We start from the raw sequence: 21756 nt of genomic DNA, 5'->3' as shown, positions 1-21756 counted from the left end.
GTAATTAATAAAAATAAAAAGCGCAGGAATTTTGAGAGCTTTTCTTGTTGTTGTTTACAGAGTCTTTAAAGTCCTATAGAGAAGCCTAAGGGACATGTTATGCCCAGAGTAGGTGCTGTTTAAGAAAAAATAAAAACACTGACGTTAGAAGTAATACCTTGTTTAAAAAAATGGTGTTACAAATGCAGCAAAATGCAACTTGCCTGCGTGGCCTGACCAAGCTAAGAGCTGTTATAACTTATTGCCACTAGTAGGTGATGTTCAGGACAGTGGAATGATAATGTTTTTTGTTTTAATCAGATACTTTTTTTTAATCAAAGTTTCTTTCTAATAAGGTCAACATAGTGTAGTCCGATAAAGATATACTTAGGCTACGTGAAAAACGGACGTGTGACGGAATTTTTTTTAATGGCCGTCACGCGTCCGTTTAAAGACCAATGGTAGTCTTTGGGGTTATTCACACGGAAGTTTGATGGCCAGTGAATAAAGAACGTTAAAAAATAGAACATGTTCTATCCTGCCTGTTTTCACTGACTGACAGCCCCCGTACAATTGAATGGGACCATTTTTAGTGTCCGTTTGAAAGACATCAGTGAAAAAATGTCCGTTAAAAACTGACAGTTTCTGTTTTCAACTGACTTTTTCCACACTCATGTACCTGTAGCCTTAATAATCCTCGTAAGTATAGTACACACACAATCCGCTAACCCTTAAAGGGGATGTCCGAGTTATGAATAAATCTGACGGGCAGCAATATATAACTGAGCTAAGCAAGTTTTAGGTAAAAAAAAATATATATTTTTCCTCATTTCCCTGGTTCTCTTCTCTTTTGCCTGCAATAACAACAATCTCTGCCTCGCCCCCTGCTCAGGAACATGAATAGTGGACCCAACGTTATCAAAATCAGCTGTGAATAGCACAATTTACCTGGACATCTTTGAACAGTTTTATAACCAACTAAGGGTACTTTCACACTAGCGGCAAGGAACTCCGGCAGGTGAACAGCCTGTCGGATCCACGCATGCCCCCGGACTACCGCCCCACTGACTATAATGGGGGCCTGCCGGAGTTCCTTGCCGCTAGTGTGAAACTAGCCTAACACCAGAAGAAAAAATGTCCTGCTTTTTACAACAAGATGGGGCAACATGCCGCACCTCACAGAACTCACTGGCATAGGTTCATGAACGGTTTACGGAGGAGCGACCTGAGAGCAAGGGGTTATGGCCACCATGTTCCCCAGACTTGTCCACATACGATTTTTATCTGTAGGGAAATTTAAAACAGAAAGTGTTCGCTAACAATCCACATCCCCTGGAAGAACCTAACTCCTTCAGGACCCTGCCATTTTTCACCTTAAAGGGATTCTGTCACCTCGTTTTAGCTTATAGAGCTGCGGACACGCACGGCTAGATCGCAGGTAGCCTGCATCATCCGAATCTCCTCCTTTCTTCACAATTAGATTGCCGTAATCTCGCGATGCGCGAGCTCACGCATGCGCAGTTCCTTCCCTGAGGCTGATGCCAGCACAGGGAAGGAACACTATACCGGCACTGCGCATCGCGAGATTACGGCAATCTAACTGTCAAGAAAGGAGGAGATTCGGAGGACGCAGGCGGTGCTGGGCTCCTTCACAGGGGGGCGTGGCTGGGCACCAAGAAGGTTAGTACAGCCCCTTGGGCACCTTACCAGGCTTATTTACATATCTATAAAATCATTTTTTAAACACAATAAAAAGGACACCGCTTTATAGGACAGGTATATTGCGGACATGCTAGCGGCAATCTAGCCGTGCATGTCCGCAGCTCTATAAGCTAAAACGAGGTGACAGAATCCCTTTAACCCCTTAAGGACACATGACGTACCGGTACGGCATGTTTCCCGAGTCCTTAAGGACACATGACGTACCGGTACGTCATGGCTTTAAATCGTGATGCCGGCGCCGCGGGGGTTAATCGGAACGGGATGCCGGCTGAAATCATTCAGCCGGCATCCTGTAACAATGCAGGGGGGGAGGGGGGGGTCATTTGACCCCCCCGCATCGACGATCCGGTCCATTTGGGTGTCCTGTGACTCGATGAACCGGAAAAAGACTGCGATCGGTGGCGTAATTATACACCACCTATCGCAGTCCGAGGATTTGGAGAGGCGGCGCTGGCCCTGCTGCTGCATGCCGCTGTCCAGGGTGCTGATTGGTGCAGGGGAGAGAGGCGCGAGATTCAAACTTCCTGCGCTCCCCTCTCCCCTCCTCTTCCTGTCCAGCACCCTGACCGTGCAGCATCGTCCTGCACCAGCTCCTGTGTCCCCCAAATCGGCATCCATCACCCTCCTGCACCCATCGCCACCCAGGTAGGTTAGGGTCAGTGAGGGAGAGGCACCTTTAGGCAGGGATAGAAGGGAAAAGTTAAAAAAAAAAAAAAAAAAAGCACATTTATTCCAAACTTTTTTGTTTCAGCTTTCAGACCCCAGACCCCCTGCCACTTGCCCCCCCGCATCCCCACCACCACCAGCCCCCCCTCCCCCCCCCCCCCCACCGGCCCCTTTCCCCACCACCACTTTTTTTTTTTTTCTGCGTGCGTTGAACCGCTGATCAGCAAGTTTGAACTTTTTTTTTTTCCTAAACACTTGCCCATTTTTTGGCCTGGACTTTTTAGTACGTGAACACCCGTGCCCTCACACACACGCACATAGAATAAAGGTTTACACGCACGCACATACACACGCACATACACACGCACACACACACACACCCATGGCCCGCCGGATGTTCTCGGTGGAGGAGGCATACACCCAGATTGCCTCCGACTCCGAGAGCCCCAGTGAGGATGAGGATGACCCCACGTTCCTTTTGTCATCCGCATCCTCCTCATCATCATCGGATGACGATGAGCCACCAAGGCGGCGGAGACGCCGCCAGGCAGAGCCAGGGGCCCCACATGCTAGGGATCCTGTGGCCCACCCTAGTACGAGCCGCCCTGGGGTTCGTACTGGTTTCCCGGCCCACCAAATAAGCCCACCGGAGCCCCCTGCCGATGAACTTAGCTGGTGTCCCCCAGTGGACTTTGAGCCCGAGATTCCGGATTTTGCTGGCAATCCAGGAATCCAGATTCCCACAGTGGGGTTTACTGAAATTGACTTTTTTAGTTTTTTTTTCAGTAACCCACTGGTGAATCTGATGGTGGAGCAGACGAATCTGTACGCCCAACAGTTCGTCGCTCAAAACCCGGGCTCATTTTTGGCTAGACTCGGTGGCTGGACGCCGGTCAGTGCAGCCGAGATGAGGACATTTTGGGGCCTCGTGCTGCATATGGGTCTAGTGCAAAAACCCAGTGTCAGGCAATACTGGAGTGGGGACATACTCTACCAGACCCCACTGTACAGTACGGCCATGACACGCTCCCGGTTTGAGGCCATCCGGAAATGTCTGCATTATTCCGATAATGCAGCATGTCCCCCCCGAAGTGATCCTGCCTATGACCGGCTGTATAAGATACGGCCGGTCATCGATCACTTTGGGGCCACATTTCAGCAGGCCTACGTACCTGGAAGGGAGGTCGCGGTTGATGAGTCTCTCGTTGCGTTCAAGGGGAGACTCAGTTTCCGCCAATACATTCCCACAAAGCGGGCGAGGTATGGTGTGAAGCTATACAAAATTTGTGAGAGTACCTCAGGGTACACTTACAAATTTAGTGTGTACGAGGGGCGAGATTCCCGGATTCAACCCCCAGAATGTCCCCCCACTCTGGGTGTTACCGGGAAACTCGTGTGGGACCTTATGTACCCACTGCTGGATAAGGGTTACCACTTGTACGTGGACAACTTTTATACCAGCATTCCCTTGTTCAGGTCCCTTGCCGCCAGATCCACGTTCGCTCGTGGGACCGTGCGGAAAAATCAACGCGGCCTCCCTGCCCACCCCCTCCAGGTACCTATCCCCAGGGGTGAGACCCGTGCCCTTACCAGTGGAAGCCTGTTGCTGGTCAGGTATAAGGACAAGAGGGATGTCCTTATGCTGTCCACAATGCACAGTAACAGCACCACCCCCGTCTCTGTGCGAGGTACCACGGCAACGGTACTCAAGCCCGATTGTATCGTCGACTACAATCGGTATATGGGAGGAGTTGATCTCTCTGATCAAGTCCTCAAGCCATATAAAGCCATGCGCAAAACCCGGGCATGGTACAAAAAAGTTGCGGTCTACTTGGTACAGGTTGCCATGTACAACTCTTTTGTACTATCCCGAAGCGCTGGCAGCACAGGGACATTCCTCCAATTCTATGAGGCAGTCCTCAAGGCCCTGATCTTTTCGGACCGGGAAAGAGCAGGCCGGAGTACCTCGGGAACTGGAGGCGCCCGGATCGTCCTTGGCCAACACTTTCCAGGTGTGGTCCCCCATACTGGAAAGAAGGGACGAACCCAAAAAAGATGCAGAGTGTGTCACAAGAGGGGGATACGGAAGGACACCACCACTCAATGTGACACTTGCCCCGATCATCCGGGCCTCTGCGTTATCGATTGCTTCAGGGAGTATCACACTTCCATGGAGTACTAAATTTTTATAATCTCCAACAGTCCCCTAGAGAACATAAAAAACTATGTCTCTCAGACTTTGGAGACACAAAAAAATTTTTTCCCCAAAAAAATATTAGTTTTAGTGCAGGCATCCTCAAACTGCGGCCCTCCAGATGTTGTAAAACTATAACTCCCAGCATACCCAGACAACCTACAGCCATCAGCAGGGCATGGTGGGAATTGTAGTTTTACAACATCTGGAGGGCCGCAGATTTAGGATGCCTGCTTAGTGTCTCCAAAGTCTGAGAGCCATACATATTGGGCATCGTCGCGTGCGTAAAAGTCGTCGCTATAAAAATAACATTTGACCAAACCCCTCGGATTAACAGCGTTAAAAATATAAAATAAAAACGGTGCCAAAACACCCATTTTTGGGCAAAATTTCCATTTGAATCCTTTTTTTCCAGTAATAAAGCAAGGGTTAACAGCCAAAAAAACTCAATATTTATGGCCCTGATTCTGTAGTTTGCAGAAACACCCCATATGTGGTCGTAAATGGCTATATAGCCGCACGGCAGGGCATAGAACGAAGGGAACTCCATATGGTTTATGGAAGGCAGATTTTGATGGACAGTTTTTTTTTTGACACCATGTCCCATTAGAAGCCTTCCCTGATGTAGCCTAGACTAGAAACTCCAAAAAAGTGACCCCATCTAAGAAACTACACCCCTCAAGGTATTCAAAAGTTACTTTACAAACTTTGTTAACCCTTTAGGTGTTCCACAAAACTAAATAGCGAATGTAGAAAAATTTTAAAATTTAATTTTTTTGTTACCTTGCCTCAAAAAAGTGTAATATAGAGCAACCAAAAATCATATTTACCCCTAAAATAGTCCCAAAACAACAACCACCGTGTCCCGTAGTTTCCTAGATGGGGTCACTTTTATGGAGTTTCTACTCTAGGGGTGCATCAGGGGGCTTGAAAGGGTACATGGTGTAAATAAACCAGTCCAGCAAAATCTGCCTTCCAAAAACCGTATGGCGTTCCCCTTCTTCTATGTCCTGCCGTTTAGCCAAATAGTAGTTTACGACCACATTTGGGGTGTTTCTGCGAACTACAGAATCAGGGCAACCCATTTTGAGTTTTGTTTGGCTGTTAACCCTTGTTTTACTCCTGGAAAAAATTGATTATATTGGAAAAGTTTCCAAAAAATAGAAATTTCAAAATTGTTTCTCCATCTGCCATTAACTCTTGTGGAACATCTAAAGGGTTAACAAAGTTTGTAAACCCAGTTTTGAATACCTTGAGGGGTGTACTTTCTTAGATGGAGTCACTTTTTTGAAATTTCTATTCTAGGGGTGCAACAGGGGGCTTCAAATGGGACATGGTATAAACAAAACCAGTCCTGCCAAATCTGCCTTCCAAAACCCATATGGTGTTCCCCTCCTTCTATGTGCTACCGTTCGGCCAAACAGTAGTTTACGACCACATATGGGGTGTTTTTGCAAACTACAGAATCAGGGCAACCCATTTTGAGTGTTGTTTGGCAGTTAACCCTTGTTTTACTCCTGGAAAAAATTGATTATATTGGAAAATTTTCTAAAAAATAGAAATTTCTAAATTGTTTCTCCATCTGCCATTAACTCTTGTGGAAGACCTAAAGGGTTAATAAAGTTTGAAAAAACAGTTTTGAATACCTTGAGGGGTGTAGTTTCTAGAATGGGGTCATTTTTGGGAGGTTTCTATTATCTAAGCCTCACAATATGACTTCAAACCTGAACTGGTCCATAAAAAGTGGGATTTTGAAGATTTCTGAAAAATTTCTAAATTTGCTTCTAAACTTCTAAGCCTTGTAACATTCCCAAAAAATAAAATATCATTCCCAAAATGCTACAAACATGAAGTAGACATATGGGGAATGTAAAGTCATCACAATTTTTGGGGGTATTACTATGTATTACAGAAGTAGAGAAACTGAAACTTTGAAATTTGCAAATATTTCAAAATTTTTGGTAAAATTTTTATTTTTTTATGCAAAAAAATTAACTTTTTGGACCCAATTTTAGCAGTGTCATGAAGTACAATATGTGACGAAAAAACTATCTCAGAACGGCCTGGGTAAGTCAAAGCGGTTTAAAGTTATGAGCACTTAAAGTGACACTGGTCAGATTTTCAAAAAATGGCCTGGTCCTTAAGGTGAACTAAGGGGTTAAGGACTAGGCCATTTTTTGCAAATCTGACATGTGTCACTTTATGTGGTGATAACTTTAAAACGCTCTTACTTATCCAAGCCATTCTGAGAGTGTTTTCTCGTCACATATTGTACTTCATGACAGTGGTAAATTTGAGTCAAAATATTTCATTTTTATTTATAAAAATAAAAGAAAATTTGGAAAAAAGTGAATTTTTTTTATTTATTTCAATTTCTCTGCTTTTAAAACAGATAGTGATACCTCCTAAAATAGTTATTACCTTATATTTCCCATATGTCTACTTTATGTTTGGATAATTTTGTAAATTACATTTCCTTTTTTTGGGACGTTAAAAGGCTTAGAAGTTTAGAAGCATATCTTGAAAACCCACTTTTTAAAGGACCAGTTCAGGTCTGAAGTCACTTTGTGAGGCTTACATAATAGAAACCGACCATAAATAACCCCATTTTAGAAACTACACCCCTTAAGGTATTCAAAACAGATTTTACAAAGTTTGGTGTCCCTTTAGGTGTTCCACAAAATTAAAGGAAAATGAAGATGAAATTTCAGAATTTCACTTTTTTTGCAGATTTTCCATTTTAATTCATTTTTTCCGCTAACAAAGCAAAGGTGAACAGCCAAACAAAACTCAATATTTATTGCCCTGATAATGTAGTTTACAGAAACACCCCATATGTGGTCGTAAACTGCTGTACGGGCACACGGCAGGCCGCAGAAGGAAAGGAACACCATATTGTTTTTGGAAGACAGATTTCACTGGGATAATTTTAAGTTGCCATATCACATTTGAAGACCCCCCTGATTAACCTCTAGAGTAGAAACTCCCCAAAAAAAGACCCCATTTTGGAAACTACGGTATAAGGTGGCAGTTTTGTTGGTACTATTTTAGGGTACATATGATTTGGTTGATCTATATTACACTTTTTTTGAGGCAAGGTAACAAAAAATAGCTGTTTTGGCACTTTTTATTTTTTGTTATTTACAATGTTCATCTGAATGGTATTTTTATAGAACAGGTTACGGATGCAACAATACCAAATATGAGTACCTTTTTTAGTTGTTTGTTTGAGTTTTAAATAATAAAGCATTTTATAAAAAAAAAAAAAAAAAAATTGTGTCTCCATATTCTGAAAGCCATAGTTTTTTGTTTTTTTTGGGGCGATTGTCCTAGTTAGGGTCAATTTTTTTGCGGGATGAGATGGCGGTTTGATTGGTACGATTTTGTGATGCGTATGACTTTTTGATCAATTGGTATTACACTCTTTGTGATGCGAGGTGAGAAAAAAAAAAAGGCTTTTTACACCGTTTTTTAAATATTTTTTTTTTACGGTGTTCACCTGAGGGGTTAGATCTTGTGGTATTTTTATACAGCAGGTTGTTACTGACGCGGCGATACCTAATATTTTACATTTAACACAATAAAAGCATTTTTTAAACCAAAAAATCATGTTTTAGTGTCTCCATAGTCTGAGAGCCATCGTTTTTTTTTTCTTTTTGGGGCAATTGTCTTAGCTAGGGGCTTATTTTTTGCGGGATGAGGTGACTGTTAAATTGGTACTATTCTGGGGGGCATAAGCCTTTTTGATCGCTTGGTGTTGCACTTTTAGTGATGTAAGGTGACAAAAAAAAATTGTTGTTTTTTTTAGCACAGTTTTTATTTTTATTTTTTTTATTGTGTTCACTTGTGAGGTTAGGTCATGTGATATTTTTATAGAGCCGGTCGCAGCAATACCTAATATGTCTACTTTTCTTATTTTCCCTATTTTTAACTATTAACTTTACTTTATTTTGGGAAAAGGACGCTTTTCTTCTTTTTTTATTTTACTTGAAACAAATTTTTTTATATAAAAAAACAACAACTTTTTTTCACTTTTTATATTTGTCCCACTGTGGGACTTCACCTTTTCAGTGTTTGACCCCGGTTTCAATTCAGTACTGAATTGAACTGTCAGCGTCTTACACAGTAAGACGCTGACAGTTGCCTAGGAGACCCAGCCCTTAAGCTGTATCTCCTGGGCTTCTGTAGCTGGCAGGTTCCGATGCCTGTGGAAGCCCCCTCCCTCTGTAAACACCGCACATGCTGCGGTCAGTGCTGACAGCAGCATGTGAAAGGGTTAATCCGCCGGCATCAGCGCATACAGAAATACCGGTGGATGCAGCACGGTCCTGGCTATCAGTTACAGTCGGAGCTGCACCCGCCCGATCACATCACGTACATGCACGTGAAGATGCGGCAAGAAGCCACATTCCCTTGCGTACGTGTATGTGAAATGCGTGAAGGGGTTAAGGACAGTCCCATAGCAGCGAATAGAGAGATGGCTGCGCTTCTGCTACTTGTTCTACATTCGCTGCTATGGGACTTCGAAAAAATAGCCAAGTGTGCTTGCTATATTTGGAACTCCCATAGCAATGAATGGAGAGGACGCTGCGCATGCGCAATGTGCTCTCCGATTACTTTGTGCTCCTGTTCTGCAGACATGAGCAGGTCCCAGAGGTGACCCATCCTATCGATATATGCAGTATATGTCCTACCTAGATGGGAATACCCCTTTAACCTCCTCCCTGAGAAAATCATGCATACATTCACAGAACAGAACACGTTAATTGGGGGATAAATGGCCAAATTGTTTATTTAAAATATTAATAAATGACAAACCCCCGACTCACACAGAGCCCCCCCTACAGCACTCAGGAGAGGAAAAACCCCTGTGGAGGAAACCTCTAGGGAACCATTACTGGACGGCTGCCCTTCCCTTGGGCTTAGAGGATAATGCCACTATGTGGCTGCCACATAAATAGTACGGGGGGTGCAGCAGCGGGGCTGATCTGGTTGGCTAGGCAGATGTCCCTTTTCTCCTGTTGGGCTTCCTGCTAGAACCTCCAAATTTCATCAAGATGTGGTGGGCAGGGGTAGTCAAGCTCAAGGTCATCAGGCCATCAAGTACAGCACCAAACATGGCCACTTGCCCGCTTTTTACAAGGGTTTTTCGCCTATGACACTCCTTCTTGACACGTGTCTATGACTAATGTTTGTAGCAGTGTTCCAAAGGGTTAACCCTTTAGTGACTGTCAATATGCCTTACTGAAGAGGCTATTAACCCCTTCCTGACCGCACTGTGTCAATGTATTTCAGTTTGGATAACCACTGTATATTTATGGTCCCCCGACAATCACAGGGTTTCCCCGTTTTGTAGGAGCAGGTTTGCTCTGTAACTGACAGCCACTGTTCCAGGTGTCGAAACTGAACCCCTGGACCAGTGGATCTTATTTAACACCTTCCAGATTGCACCGTGTAATCGAACAGACTAACAGCATGGTCCGTTCAGTTTTATATGTGACCCTTGACCCTATCCTGGGATTCCACTTGAGGACGGTGCAGCCATGAAACAGACACTTGCATCTTGAATTTACTCAAGCAGGAGGCGCAGTGCATAGCGGTTACAGTCACCATTGGGCACAAAGCCTGATGGTAACATTGTTATTATAAGCTTGGGGGTTACTATGGGCAACTGAACAGTCTATCAGGTAAACAGCTTGATTGTGTCAGTCTTTCACTGAGGCACACAGCCCTCTAGTTACAAATCTCTGTTGCAGTTTCTGACAACTTGATGTGGCGGGGCACGTGGATCAGGGCTTTCTTGCAAGGGCCACGCTATGGAGGCCATTAGACACTCTCTTCCCTCTCCCAACTGTCATCTTCCCCTCAACTGCCTCCAAGCTTCCTCTGCACATCAGGGACACCATCTCTTATACTCAAAGCATGGATAAAATCATTTAGCACCACCCCTATACAAGCTATAGTATGCTGGCAACTTCAAGGAGCCTTTTGCTTCTGGTTCCATCCACTGTTTTCATTACAAGCTGCCGAAAACAGCTAATCGATGGGGTGACAGGTCCCCACTAGGGTTGCCACCTGCCTGTTAAACCACTGGCCTATCTGGAATTACCAGTAATCCGCTGAGAAAAGTGGCAACCTTATATGTAGGCATACATATAGGTTCGGGTGACCACTTTTATAACCCCCAAAAGGAGAAAACAATACCCGGGACTGCGGGACTGGAGATCTATGTTCAGAGGAATACAACTCTAAGCATGTCCAGGCTGATATAATATGATAGAAGAGCACATTACAGGGAGGAGGTATAATTGGAGAGGTCTACAACTCCCAGCATGTCCAGGCTGATAAATTGTGATATCAGAGGATATTTCGGGGAGGGAGTATAAGAGGAGAGGACTACAACCCCCAGCATGTCTAGGCTATTATGTGATATCAGAGGACAGTTGGGAGGAGGGAAGAGAGTGTCTAATGGCCTCCATAGCGTGGTCCTGACAAGACAGACAGTGGTTATCCAAACTGGAGTACATTGACACAGTGTGGTCAGGAAGGTGTTAATGGCATCTGCAGTATGGCAAATTGACAGTTAACCCTTTAGAACACTGTCACAAACATTAGTCATAGACACGTGTGACATCACAAGAAGGAGTGTCATAAGAGAAAAACCCTTGTAAAAAGCAGGCAAGCGGCCATGTTTGGTGCCGTACTTGATGGCCTGAGGACCTTGAGCTTGACTACCCCTGACCATCACATCTTGATGAAATTTGGAGGTTCTAGCAGGAAGCCCATCGCCCAACGGGAGAAAAGGGACATCTGCCTAGCCAACCAGATCAGCCCTGCTGCTGCACCACCCCCCCCCCCCCCCCCCCACCCGCGTACTATTTATGTGGCAGCCACATAGTGGCATTACCCTCTAAGCCCAAGGGAAGGTTCCCTAGAGGTTTCCTCCACAGGGGTTTTTCCTCTCCTGAGTGCTGGAGGGTGACTCTCCATGAGTCGGGGGGTTTGCCATTTCTTCATATTTTAAATAAACAATTTGGCCATTTATCCCCCAATTAACGTGTTCTGTGTCTTTATTCTGTTTCTTTAATTTGCGTTCTTTTGTTTCAGGGATGTATGCATGATTTTCTCAGGGAGGAGGTTAAAGGGGTATTCCCATCTAGAACATATACGGCATATATCGATAGGATGTGTTATAAATGTCCTATAGGTGGGGGTCCCACCTCTGGGACCTCCTCATATCTCCAGAACAAGAGTCCGAAGTAAACGGAGAGAACATTGCGCATGCGCGGCGTCCTCTCCATTCATTGCTATGGGAGTTCCAAATATAGCGAGCACGCGCAGCTATTTTTCTAAGGTCCATAGCAGCGAATGGAGATCAAGCAGCAGAAGCGCGGCCATCTCTCCATTCACCTCTATGGGACCGTCCTTGAGTTCATTTTTCAAAGTTTGCATTCACCACTATGGGACTCCTGAAAATTGTCAAACCATCGGTCAGCTATTTTCTGAAGTTCCATAGCGGTGAAGGAAGGGTGGCTAGGCATGCACATCTTGCTGTCTGTACACTTTGGGGGCATCATCCTATGGCTATGCCATAAATGTCCCTAAATGTCCCAGATGGGAAAATCCCTTAAAATGAAATTCATTATGAAATAACCAAGTTAGTAGAGCATTGCTAGGACTCTGAGCAGTGTTAGGAATCCAAGCACAGTTGTGCCGAATGAGAACGGTCACTAGTGACTCCGAGGGTCAACGACTGTTCAGGTGAATGCTGTGGGGTGAATGGATCAGTTTTATACAACAGTTTTATAGCTTCGGAAAGTTGCAAATTTAGACGCATGTCCCATTTTGTGTCTAAACTGAAACACAGCCTGGTCTAAATACATAAATGCATATTATATATCTAATATTAGGGGATTACATACAATAAATCATAACAAAGGCACACCTTCCCCTTGTGTGGAATGGGGTATAAATACCCCACATGTGACCCCATTTTGGAAAGAAGACACCCTAAGGTATTCAATGAGGGGCATGGCGAGTTCATAGAAATTTTTTTTTTTTGGCACAAGTTAGCGGAAATTGATTTTTTTTTCTCACAAAGTCTCCCTTTCCGCTTGGGACAAAAATTTCAATCTTTCATGGACTCAATATGGACTCAATATGCCCCTCAGCGAATACCTTGGGGTGTCTTCTTTCCGAAATGGGATCACATGTGGGGTATTTATACTGCCCTGGCATTCTAGGGGCCCTAAAGCGTGAGAAGAAGTCTGGAATATAAATGTTAAAAAAAATTTACGCATTTGGATTCCGTGAGGGGTATGTTGAGTTCATATTTTTTGACACAAGTTAGTGGAATATGAGACTTTGTAAGAAAAAAAAAAATATTTCCGCTAACTTGGGCCAAAAAAATGTCTGAATGGAGCCTTACAGGGGAGTGATCAATGACAGGGGGGTGATCAATGACAGGGGGGTGATCAGGGAGTCTATATGGGGTGATCACCCCCCTGTCATTGATCACCCCCCTGTCAGGCTCCATTCAGATGTCCGTATGTGTTTTGCGGATCCGATCCATGTATCCGTGGATCCGTAAAAAACATACGGACATCTGAATGTAGCCCTACAGGGGGGTGATCAATGACAGGGGGGTGATCAGGGAGTCTATATGGGGTGATCACCCCCCTGTCATTGATCACCCCCCTGTAAGGCTCCATTCAGACGTCCGTATGTGTTTTGCGGATCCGATCCATGTATCAGTGGATCCGTAAAAATCATACGGACGTCTGAATGGAGCCTTACAAGGGGGTGATCAATGACAGGGGGGTGATCAGGGAGTCTATATGGGGTGATCAGGGGTGAATAAGGGGTTAATAAGTGACGGTGGGGTGTAGTGTAGTGTGGTGCTTGGTGCTACTTATTACAGAGCTGCCTGTGTCCTCTGGTGGTCGATCCAAACAAAAGGGACCACCAGAGGACCAGGTAGCAGGTATATTAGACGCAGTTATCAAAACAGCGTCTAATATACCTGTTAGGGGTTAAAAAAAATCACATCTCCAGCCTGCCAGCGAACGATCGCCGCTGGCAGGCTGGAGATCCACTCGCTTACCTTCCGATCCTGTGAACGCGCGCGCCTGTGTGCGCGCGTTCACAGGAAATCTCGCGTCTCGCGAGATGACGCGTATATGCGTGACCCACCGGAGGTGGTTAAGAGCACTGATACTTGTAGAAGTCAAAGTCACTTTGTTGGATTCGACCATATCAGATGAACTTTGTGTGTCTGAAAAGTGTACTTTTTTACTGCTGTAGCAACACGGTTTTACTAATTTATATGTCCAGGCCATTACTTTGGGGTATAGGAGGACAATTCAGAGAGGCCCCTAGACTCCCACCCTCTGCACACCTGGCACAGTGGAGTGACTGAACTACATATACAGTGGATATAAAAGTCTACACACCCCTGTTAAAATGTCAGGTTTCTGTGATGTAAAAAATTGAGACAAAGATAAATAATTTTAGAACTTTTTCCACCTTTAATGTGACCTATAAACTGTACAACTCAATTAAAAAACAAACTGAAATTTTTTAGGTAGAGGGAAGAAAAAAAATATAAAACTAAAATAAGATGGTTTCATAAGTGTGCACACCCTTAAACTAATACTTTGTGATGCACCTTTTGATTTTATTACAGCACTCAGTCTATGAGTCTATCAGCATGGCACATTTTGACTTGGCAAGATTTGCCCACTCTTCTTGGCAAAAACACTCCAAACCTGTCGGGCATAAGCGCTGTCAGTCACAGCAAAGGGGCAGGGAAGGGGGCGCGGTTACCTTGACTTAAAGCAAGGAGGCCGCTGCCCCCTTGACTTCAAGAGTGACTCGAAAATAGCGCGCTCAGGCAATAAAAGAACGTTTTTTCCTGCTTTTACCGCATCTGACTGCAGGAAGAAAATCATCATTAGAAACCCACTGCCGGCTACTTGAAGGTATTGCTGGCGGTTTGGGGATGATTTTTGCCGCTGACAGCAGGCAGATAGTGATTCCTCATAAAACAGTTATTACTTTACATTTCCTATATGTCTGCTTTATGTTGGCATCATTTTGTAAATTACATAGTGATACCTCATACAATACTTATTAATTAACATTCACCATATGTCTACTTTATGTTGGCATCATTTTGGTACCAAGTTAGCAGCTACACCTATTCAAGTTATTCAAAACGGATTTTACAAACTTTGTTAACCCTTTAGGTGTTCCACAAGAATTAAAGGAAAATGGAGGTGAAATTAAAAAATTTCACCTTTTTTGGTCAGATCTTCCATTTTGATCCATTTTTTTCCTGTAACACAGCAAGGGTTAATAGACGAACAAAACTCAATATTTATTATCCTGATTCTGCAGTTTACAGAAACTTCCAATATGTGGTTGTAAACTGCTGTATCGGTACAACGCAAGGCTCAGAAGGGAAAGAGCACCATATGGCTTTTGGAGGGCAGATTTTATTTAATATTATGCCTATTATATTAGGCAAGGTAACCAAAAATGGCTGTTCTGGCATAGTTTTTTTGGGGTATTCAACTGACAAGATAGATCATGTGTTATTTTTATAGAGCAGGTCGTTACAGACACGAAGATACCAAATATGTCTATTATTCATTTATTTGTTTCAGTTTTACATAATAAAGCATTTTTATAATCATGGTCTTGTGTCTCCATTTTCTGAAAGCCATATTTTTTTTATTTTTCTGTCGATCGTCTTGTTTAGGGGCTAATTTTTTTGCAGGAACAAGAGATGTTTTTATTGGTACTATTTTTGGGCACATATGATTTTTTGATAGTTCAATATTAGCAATTTTTTTGGTCACCTTGCCCAAAAAAGTGTATTTTGGCACAGTTTTTATGTTATTGTTTTACGGCATTCACCTGAGGGGGTAGATCATGTGATATTTTATAGAGCAGGTCATTACAGACGAAGCGATACCTAATATGTCTACTTTTTTAAATTTATTTCAGTTTTACACAATAAAAGCATATATATATTTTTTAAATATTATGTTTTTGTGTCTAGATTTTCTGAAAGCCACATTGTTTTCATTTTTCTGTCGATCGACTTGTGTAGGGGCTCATTTTTTGCAGGAAGAGTTGAATTTTTATTGGTACCATTATTGAGTACTGTACATATGATTTCTGGATCGTTCAGTATTACACATTTTTGGGCATGATTTTTTGATGCAGTGTTCATTTATTTTTTTACAGCATTTACCTGATTATGTTATTTATTTATTTTTATAGAGCCAGTAGTTACGGACTCAGCGATACCCAAATTGTCTATTTTTTTGTTTTGTTTTAGGTTTTGCACAGTGTGCGAGTGTGAGTGTGTGTGTGTGCGCGTGTGTGAGTGAGGGGGGGGGATTCCAAATGGGGGAAAAAAAAAAAAAAAAAACGCAATTCCACCACAGTTTTGCGTTTTTTTTATTTTATTTATGGTGTTCGATGTGCGATAAAACTGACGGGCTACTTTTATTCTACAGGTCAGTACGAATCCGGCGATATCTTATATGTATAGTTTTCTTGCGTTTTGATAGTGATAAAAAAAAATAAAAAAAATTTTTTTTGTTGCCATATTTTGACCCCTATACCTTTTTTGTAATTATGTTTTCGGAGCTGTACGGGGGCTCATTTTTTGCGGGGCGATCTAAACTTTTCATTGATACTATTCTGGGGTGTATATGACTTTTTGATCACTTTTTATACTAAATCTTTTTAGAAAATTAAGCGATCGAAATGACTGCAAAAGGTGAACCACAATGATATGCAACTGATGTACGGAATGTGCCATTGCGTACTGCTGGTAGCATTCTGTTGCACCTGGTAGCCTGTGTCACATGGTCTGTTATAGGCAATATTTTATTTTTTACACTTTTATAGTTCCCATAGGGAACTATAACAATCAATCATTTGATTGTTATTATCTAGATTCGAATGCACTTGCATTGGAATCTATGATGATTTTACTAGTTTCCTATGGAGCCCTATTACAGGCAAGGGCTCCATAGGAAATATTATGCAGCAGCCTCCTGTCATTCATAAAGACAGGGGCTACTGCCTACACGCTTCGGCTCCTCACGGGGTGCGCACTTTTGGTTTCAGTGCACTCAGATGCCATGGTCAGGATTGACCACGGCATCTGAGGGGTTGAGTGTCTGTGATCGGAATTACTGCTGGTTGTGGACATGAGGTGCGGGTGTCTGTTAAAATAAGCAGGCGGCCACCTGCGGCTACGGTGCCCGCAGCGGGCAGGAGCGGGTGCCATCTTTAAACACCTGCCCGGTGTTGGGCGTGAAAGGGTTAAACATAAGCATAGCCTTAACAAATAGGCTTGAACAAACAAACCCTGCTCGGCTGAGCAAGTACCTAATACAAAGAGACAGTCCCTGACTATACGTGGGACCAGCTACCCGGCCCACAGGTACAAATGGTAAGTATTGGGTGACACATGCAATACCTTCTGTAGTCCAGCTTCTCCAGGTATGGCCACACTGCTCAGCTCTACACTGAGCTTTAAATTAGGCCCTAACGAACCATGTGACCCGCAGCTGTGGGCTATGGAAGCCTAGGACCGAAGCCCGGGTGGAGTGAGCGTCCCACTGCCAACCTCACTCACTCCAGTATAAGCAGGTCCCAGTACATACTTTACAATCTGTCTATGTTAGGCTACTTTCACACTCGCGTTTTGTGCAGATTCGTCATGGATCTGCACAGACGGATGCGGTTCGCAGCACGGGCACGGAGCCCTTACGTTTGTGTGAAAGAGGCCTTACTCTTAGTTTTATGAATGCTAACTTTTTTTAATATAAAACCCCATATATGCCTTCATTGTCTCCCATACAGTAGACATATTCTTGACAGAGACCGGTGTGAGCTAGAGTAATATGAATATTGCATCAGATCCAGATATCATATTCTCCATATCACACATATCAACTTCCTGTAATAATAATAATCTTTATATAGTGGCGCTTTACAATCGGAAGTTTCATGTACAAACAGTCATAAATACCATAGCAGCAGACAAGTCAACAACTAAAACAAGAGGAAAGAGGGCCCTGCTCACAAGAGCTTACAATCTATTAGGACTGTAGTGGTCTAGCCAATATAGTGGGTGTGGAGGTAGGTGGAATAGTGTCATTATGAATGTTATCCAAGTATGGATCTAAGTAGTTATTATAATCTCCCACCATCAATTCTCGAGAGGTTGGGTATTTATTCACAGTAGCTGGAATAAGGGGCCGAATAGAAAAGGCATCCAATATGAATGGCATCTGAAACAGAGCAATCCAAACATATAACATGGCCCTTCTTATCAATAAAGAAGGATTGACAAAAACAAAAATCGCTTGATGAACTAATATGCTTACCCCACTAGCATACATAGAATGGTATGAATACCTAACCCATGGTTTCTGTATTAAGGGATATGGACACCTTTGTAAAAAAACACGGTGAACACCATAAAAAATAAATAAATGAAAAACTATGATGGAATTGCAATTTTGCTCACGCACTTCCCAAAAAATGGTATAAAAAGTGATAAAAAAAAATAAAATTTGTACCAATCAAACCGTGACCTCATCCCGCAAAAAAATTAGCCCCTACATAAGACAATCATCCAAAAAATAAGAAAAATATGGCTTTCAGAAAATGGACACACAAAAACATGTTTTTTTTTTTCAAAAATGCTTTTATTGTGTAAAATAAAATTTAATGCACATATTAGGTATAGTCATGTCTGTAACGACCTGCTCTACAAAAATATATGATACAACCGATCTGGTGAACACCGTAAAAAATAAAAAATAATAATAAATTTTTGTTTATCACCTTACATCACAAAAAGTGTAATACAAAGTGATCAAAAAGTCATATATGCCCCAAAATAGTACCAATCAAACTATCATCTCATCCAGCAAAAAATGAAACCCTACCTAAGACAATCGCCCGAAAAATAAGGCTTTCAGAAAACGGAGACATAAAAACATTTTTTTCCCCAAAAATGATTTTATTGTGTAAAATAAAATAAAAAAAATGCACATATTAGGTATTGCTGTGTCCATAACAACCTGCTCTATAAAAATATCATGTAATCCAACCCATCTGGTGAACGCCATAAAAAAATAAAAAATTTAATATGCCAAAAAAGCCATTTTTTATCACCTTACAATCACCAAAAATGTAATACCAAGTGATCAAAAAGTCATATGTTCCCCAAAATGGTATCAATCAAACCATCATCTCATTCTGCAAAAAATAGACCCTACTTAAGACAATCGCCTAAAAAATAAAAAAGTGTCTTTCAGAAAATGGAGACTCAAAAACTATTTTTTTCCCAAAATTCTTTTATTGTGTAAAACCAAAATAAAAAAATAGACATATTATTATGTATTGCCGTGTCCGTAACTACCTGCTCTATAAAAATATCACATGATCTACCCTGTCAGGTGAACATTGTAAAAAACAAAAAAATAAAAAAACTGTGCCACAACAGCAATTTTTGGGTTACCTTGCCTATATACACATACACACACACACACACACACACAACTAACTTTAGCAAAAGATTTATATACTGCAGGAGTAACCCTAATATATATAAAAATATATAAAATATATAAATATAACACACACAATGGCAGCACAGCAGGCCAAATATCAATATGGAGGTGCAGGCCAATGGATCCGGCAACAAATCCAGGACAATGTAAGAATAAAAAACAATAGCAGCACTCTCACAAAAAATTAGTGAAAAGAAAAACACTTTATTCACTCCTGTGGTCACAACTAGGGATGAGCGAACTTGCGTTTTCAAGGTTCAGGTTATCGAAGAATTCCGCTACCACGGACCATAAGTTATGGTCCATGATAGCGGAATCCATAACGGAATTCTTAGATAACCCAAAACTTGTACGCCGAACTTGAAACACTAGTTGCAACGTTTCAGCTCATAGCTTGAAAAAAAGGCTCTGTGAATGAGCTAAAAACATTGCAACCACAGGGGTGAATAAAGTGTTTGAGAGTGCGGACATTTTCTTCTCTCTCTCTCTTTATATATAGAGAACAGAAACGGAACAGCACCTCCTGAGACAAATCGCAGGTGCAAGCTACCTGGCAATAATACAGCAAACAAATAGATGAAGTAGCAGCACATATATATTAGTCATTTTTCAAACTGGTGTAAAACGGGCTTAGCTGCCCATAGCAACCAATCAGACTCCACCTTTAATTTTTCAGTCCCTTTCAAATGAAAGGAGGAATCTGATTGCTATGGGCGACGAAGCCAGTTTTTCTTTGCACTAGTTTTGATAAATCTCCCCCACTGCATACATGGCATTGTGCTGTCAGTAAATGGGATCTATATCCTGCTTATAACGCCATTATTCTGACTGTAGATCACTGCACTAATGTTATCAGCAGAAATATCTATTGTGTCTACAAATAATGGACTTTCTATAGAATAGAAAGTAAGAAATAAAAAATTACTCTTACCGGTAATTGGTTTTTCCAATAGCCTCCACAACGGCACTTATTGGAGGAGTGTCCCCGCCTCGGACAGGAAACAACGACGTAGAAGCAGAAGATTTAAGAACCTCCTCCCCCTTTACCTAGTCAGTCAATAAGAGAGGACACGGAAGTGATGCCAAAATAAATCATGTATTAATAACCAAGGACAATTACATCATTTAAAGAAACAATAAGTTTTTTCAAAACTTAGACCCAAGTAATAATATATCAGGGAGGGAATCCCAGTGCCGTTGTGGAGGCTATTAGAAAAACCAATTACCGGTAAGAGTAATTTTTTATTTTCCCTAACGCCTCCACAACGGACAAAATTGGAGGATTAACAGAGTAATAGGATTTAGGGAGGGACAGCAGCAGAAAGTACCCTGCGCCCAAAGGATAAGTCCTGGTTCTTAAGGATATCTAACCTATAGTGATTGAAAAAAAGTCATAGGATTGGCCCAGGTTGCGGCTCTACATATCTGTTCTAATGATACTGATGCTGCCTCCGCCCATGAGGATGATACTGCTCTGGTGGAGTGAGCCCTTATTCCAACCGGGGGTTGGAGATCTTTCTGCAGGTAAGCTAACTGGATCATATTTTTTATCCATCTGGATATCGTAGGTTTGCTTGCCCCGTGACCTTTGTTGGGCCCTTGGTACTGTAAGAACAGTTGGTCTGAGTGCCTGAAAGATGAAGTTCTGTTGAGGTAGCAGATTACCACCCTTCTTACATCCAAGTTGTGGTAACTCTTCTCCTTTTCCGAGGTTGGTGAAGGACAGAACGAGGGCAGCGATATTTCTTGTTCGCAGTGAAATCTTGACACTACCTTAGGTAGGAAGGCTGGGCAATGTTTCAGAATTATGCGATCATCGAAGATTGTTAGATAAGGAGGTTTATATGAAAAGTCTTGTATCTCCCCGACTCTTCTAGCCGTTGTAATGGCCGTAAGGAATACTGTCTTCAACGTTAGAAGTCTCAGGGATATATCTTCTATAGGTTCAAACACAGGAGACATAAGTACAGACAGCACTAAGTTGAGGTCCCAGGGAGCAATGGTCGGACGGGCTACAGGAGACTTTCTCATTGCGCCCTTGAGAAAACGCTTTATTAAAGAGGATTCTGACAATTTGACGTCCAAAAACACACTTAGGGCATATACCTGCACTCTAAGGGTTGCTGGCCTGAGGCCTTTGTCAAGTCCGGCTTGAAGGAACTGCAGAATTTGAGGAATGTTGGGCAAACCCGCGTCACCCGCGAATTTCTGAAAGACTTTCCAGGTCCGCAACAAAATTCTGGATGTTATGGGTTTTCGGCTGAGCATGAGAGTAGAGATAACTGAATCCGAGAGTCCCTTCTTTCTTAACGTGTTGCGTTCAGTCTCCAGGCCCTCAGATTCAAGTTTTTGACGCTTGGGTGATCTACTGGGCCTTGCTGAAGGAGATCCGGAATGGATGGGAGGACCCAGGATTCCCCTGCTGAAAGGTGAAGTAATAAGGGGAACCAGGATCTTCTCGGCCAGTGAGGGGCTATAAAGATTACCTTGGCCTTCTCTTCCTGTACCTTTATCAGAGTCTTCGATATTAGGCTGAAGGGAGGAAAGGCATAGAGAAGGCTGTTTGGCCATGGTCGGGATAGGGCA

General features: G+C 42.6%; 1 protein-coding gene across 2 annotated transcripts in view; it reads right to left on the bottom strand.

The window, feature by feature from the left end:
- LOC121004696 (oocyte zinc finger protein XlCOF7.1-like) overlaps positions 1-21756 on the bottom strand; it is a 67274-nt gene that overhangs the window by 3061 nt on the left and 42457 nt on the right. Inside the window, exon 5 of one of the 2 annotated variants that reach the window (XM_040436993.1) lies at positions 51-115. The exons of the other annotated variant lie outside the window; for it this stretch is intronic. Within the exon in view, the coding sequence (XP_040292927.1) occupies positions 66-115 (50 nt within the window). The 3' untranslated portion in view covers positions 51-65. Of the gene's footprint in view, positions 1-50; positions 116-21756 lie in introns of those variants that run through there. 2 annotated transcript variants of the gene reach the window in all.

The sequence above is a fragment of the Bufo bufo genome, chromosome 6 (assembly GCF_905171765.1).
Source record: "Bufo bufo chromosome 6, aBufBuf1.1, whole genome shotgun sequence".
Lineage (NCBI taxonomy): Eukaryota > Metazoa > Chordata > Amphibia > Anura > Bufonidae > Bufo > Bufo bufo.
Note: the sequence above shows the minus strand (reverse complement) of the source record. Positions and strands in the feature narration are given on the sequence as shown.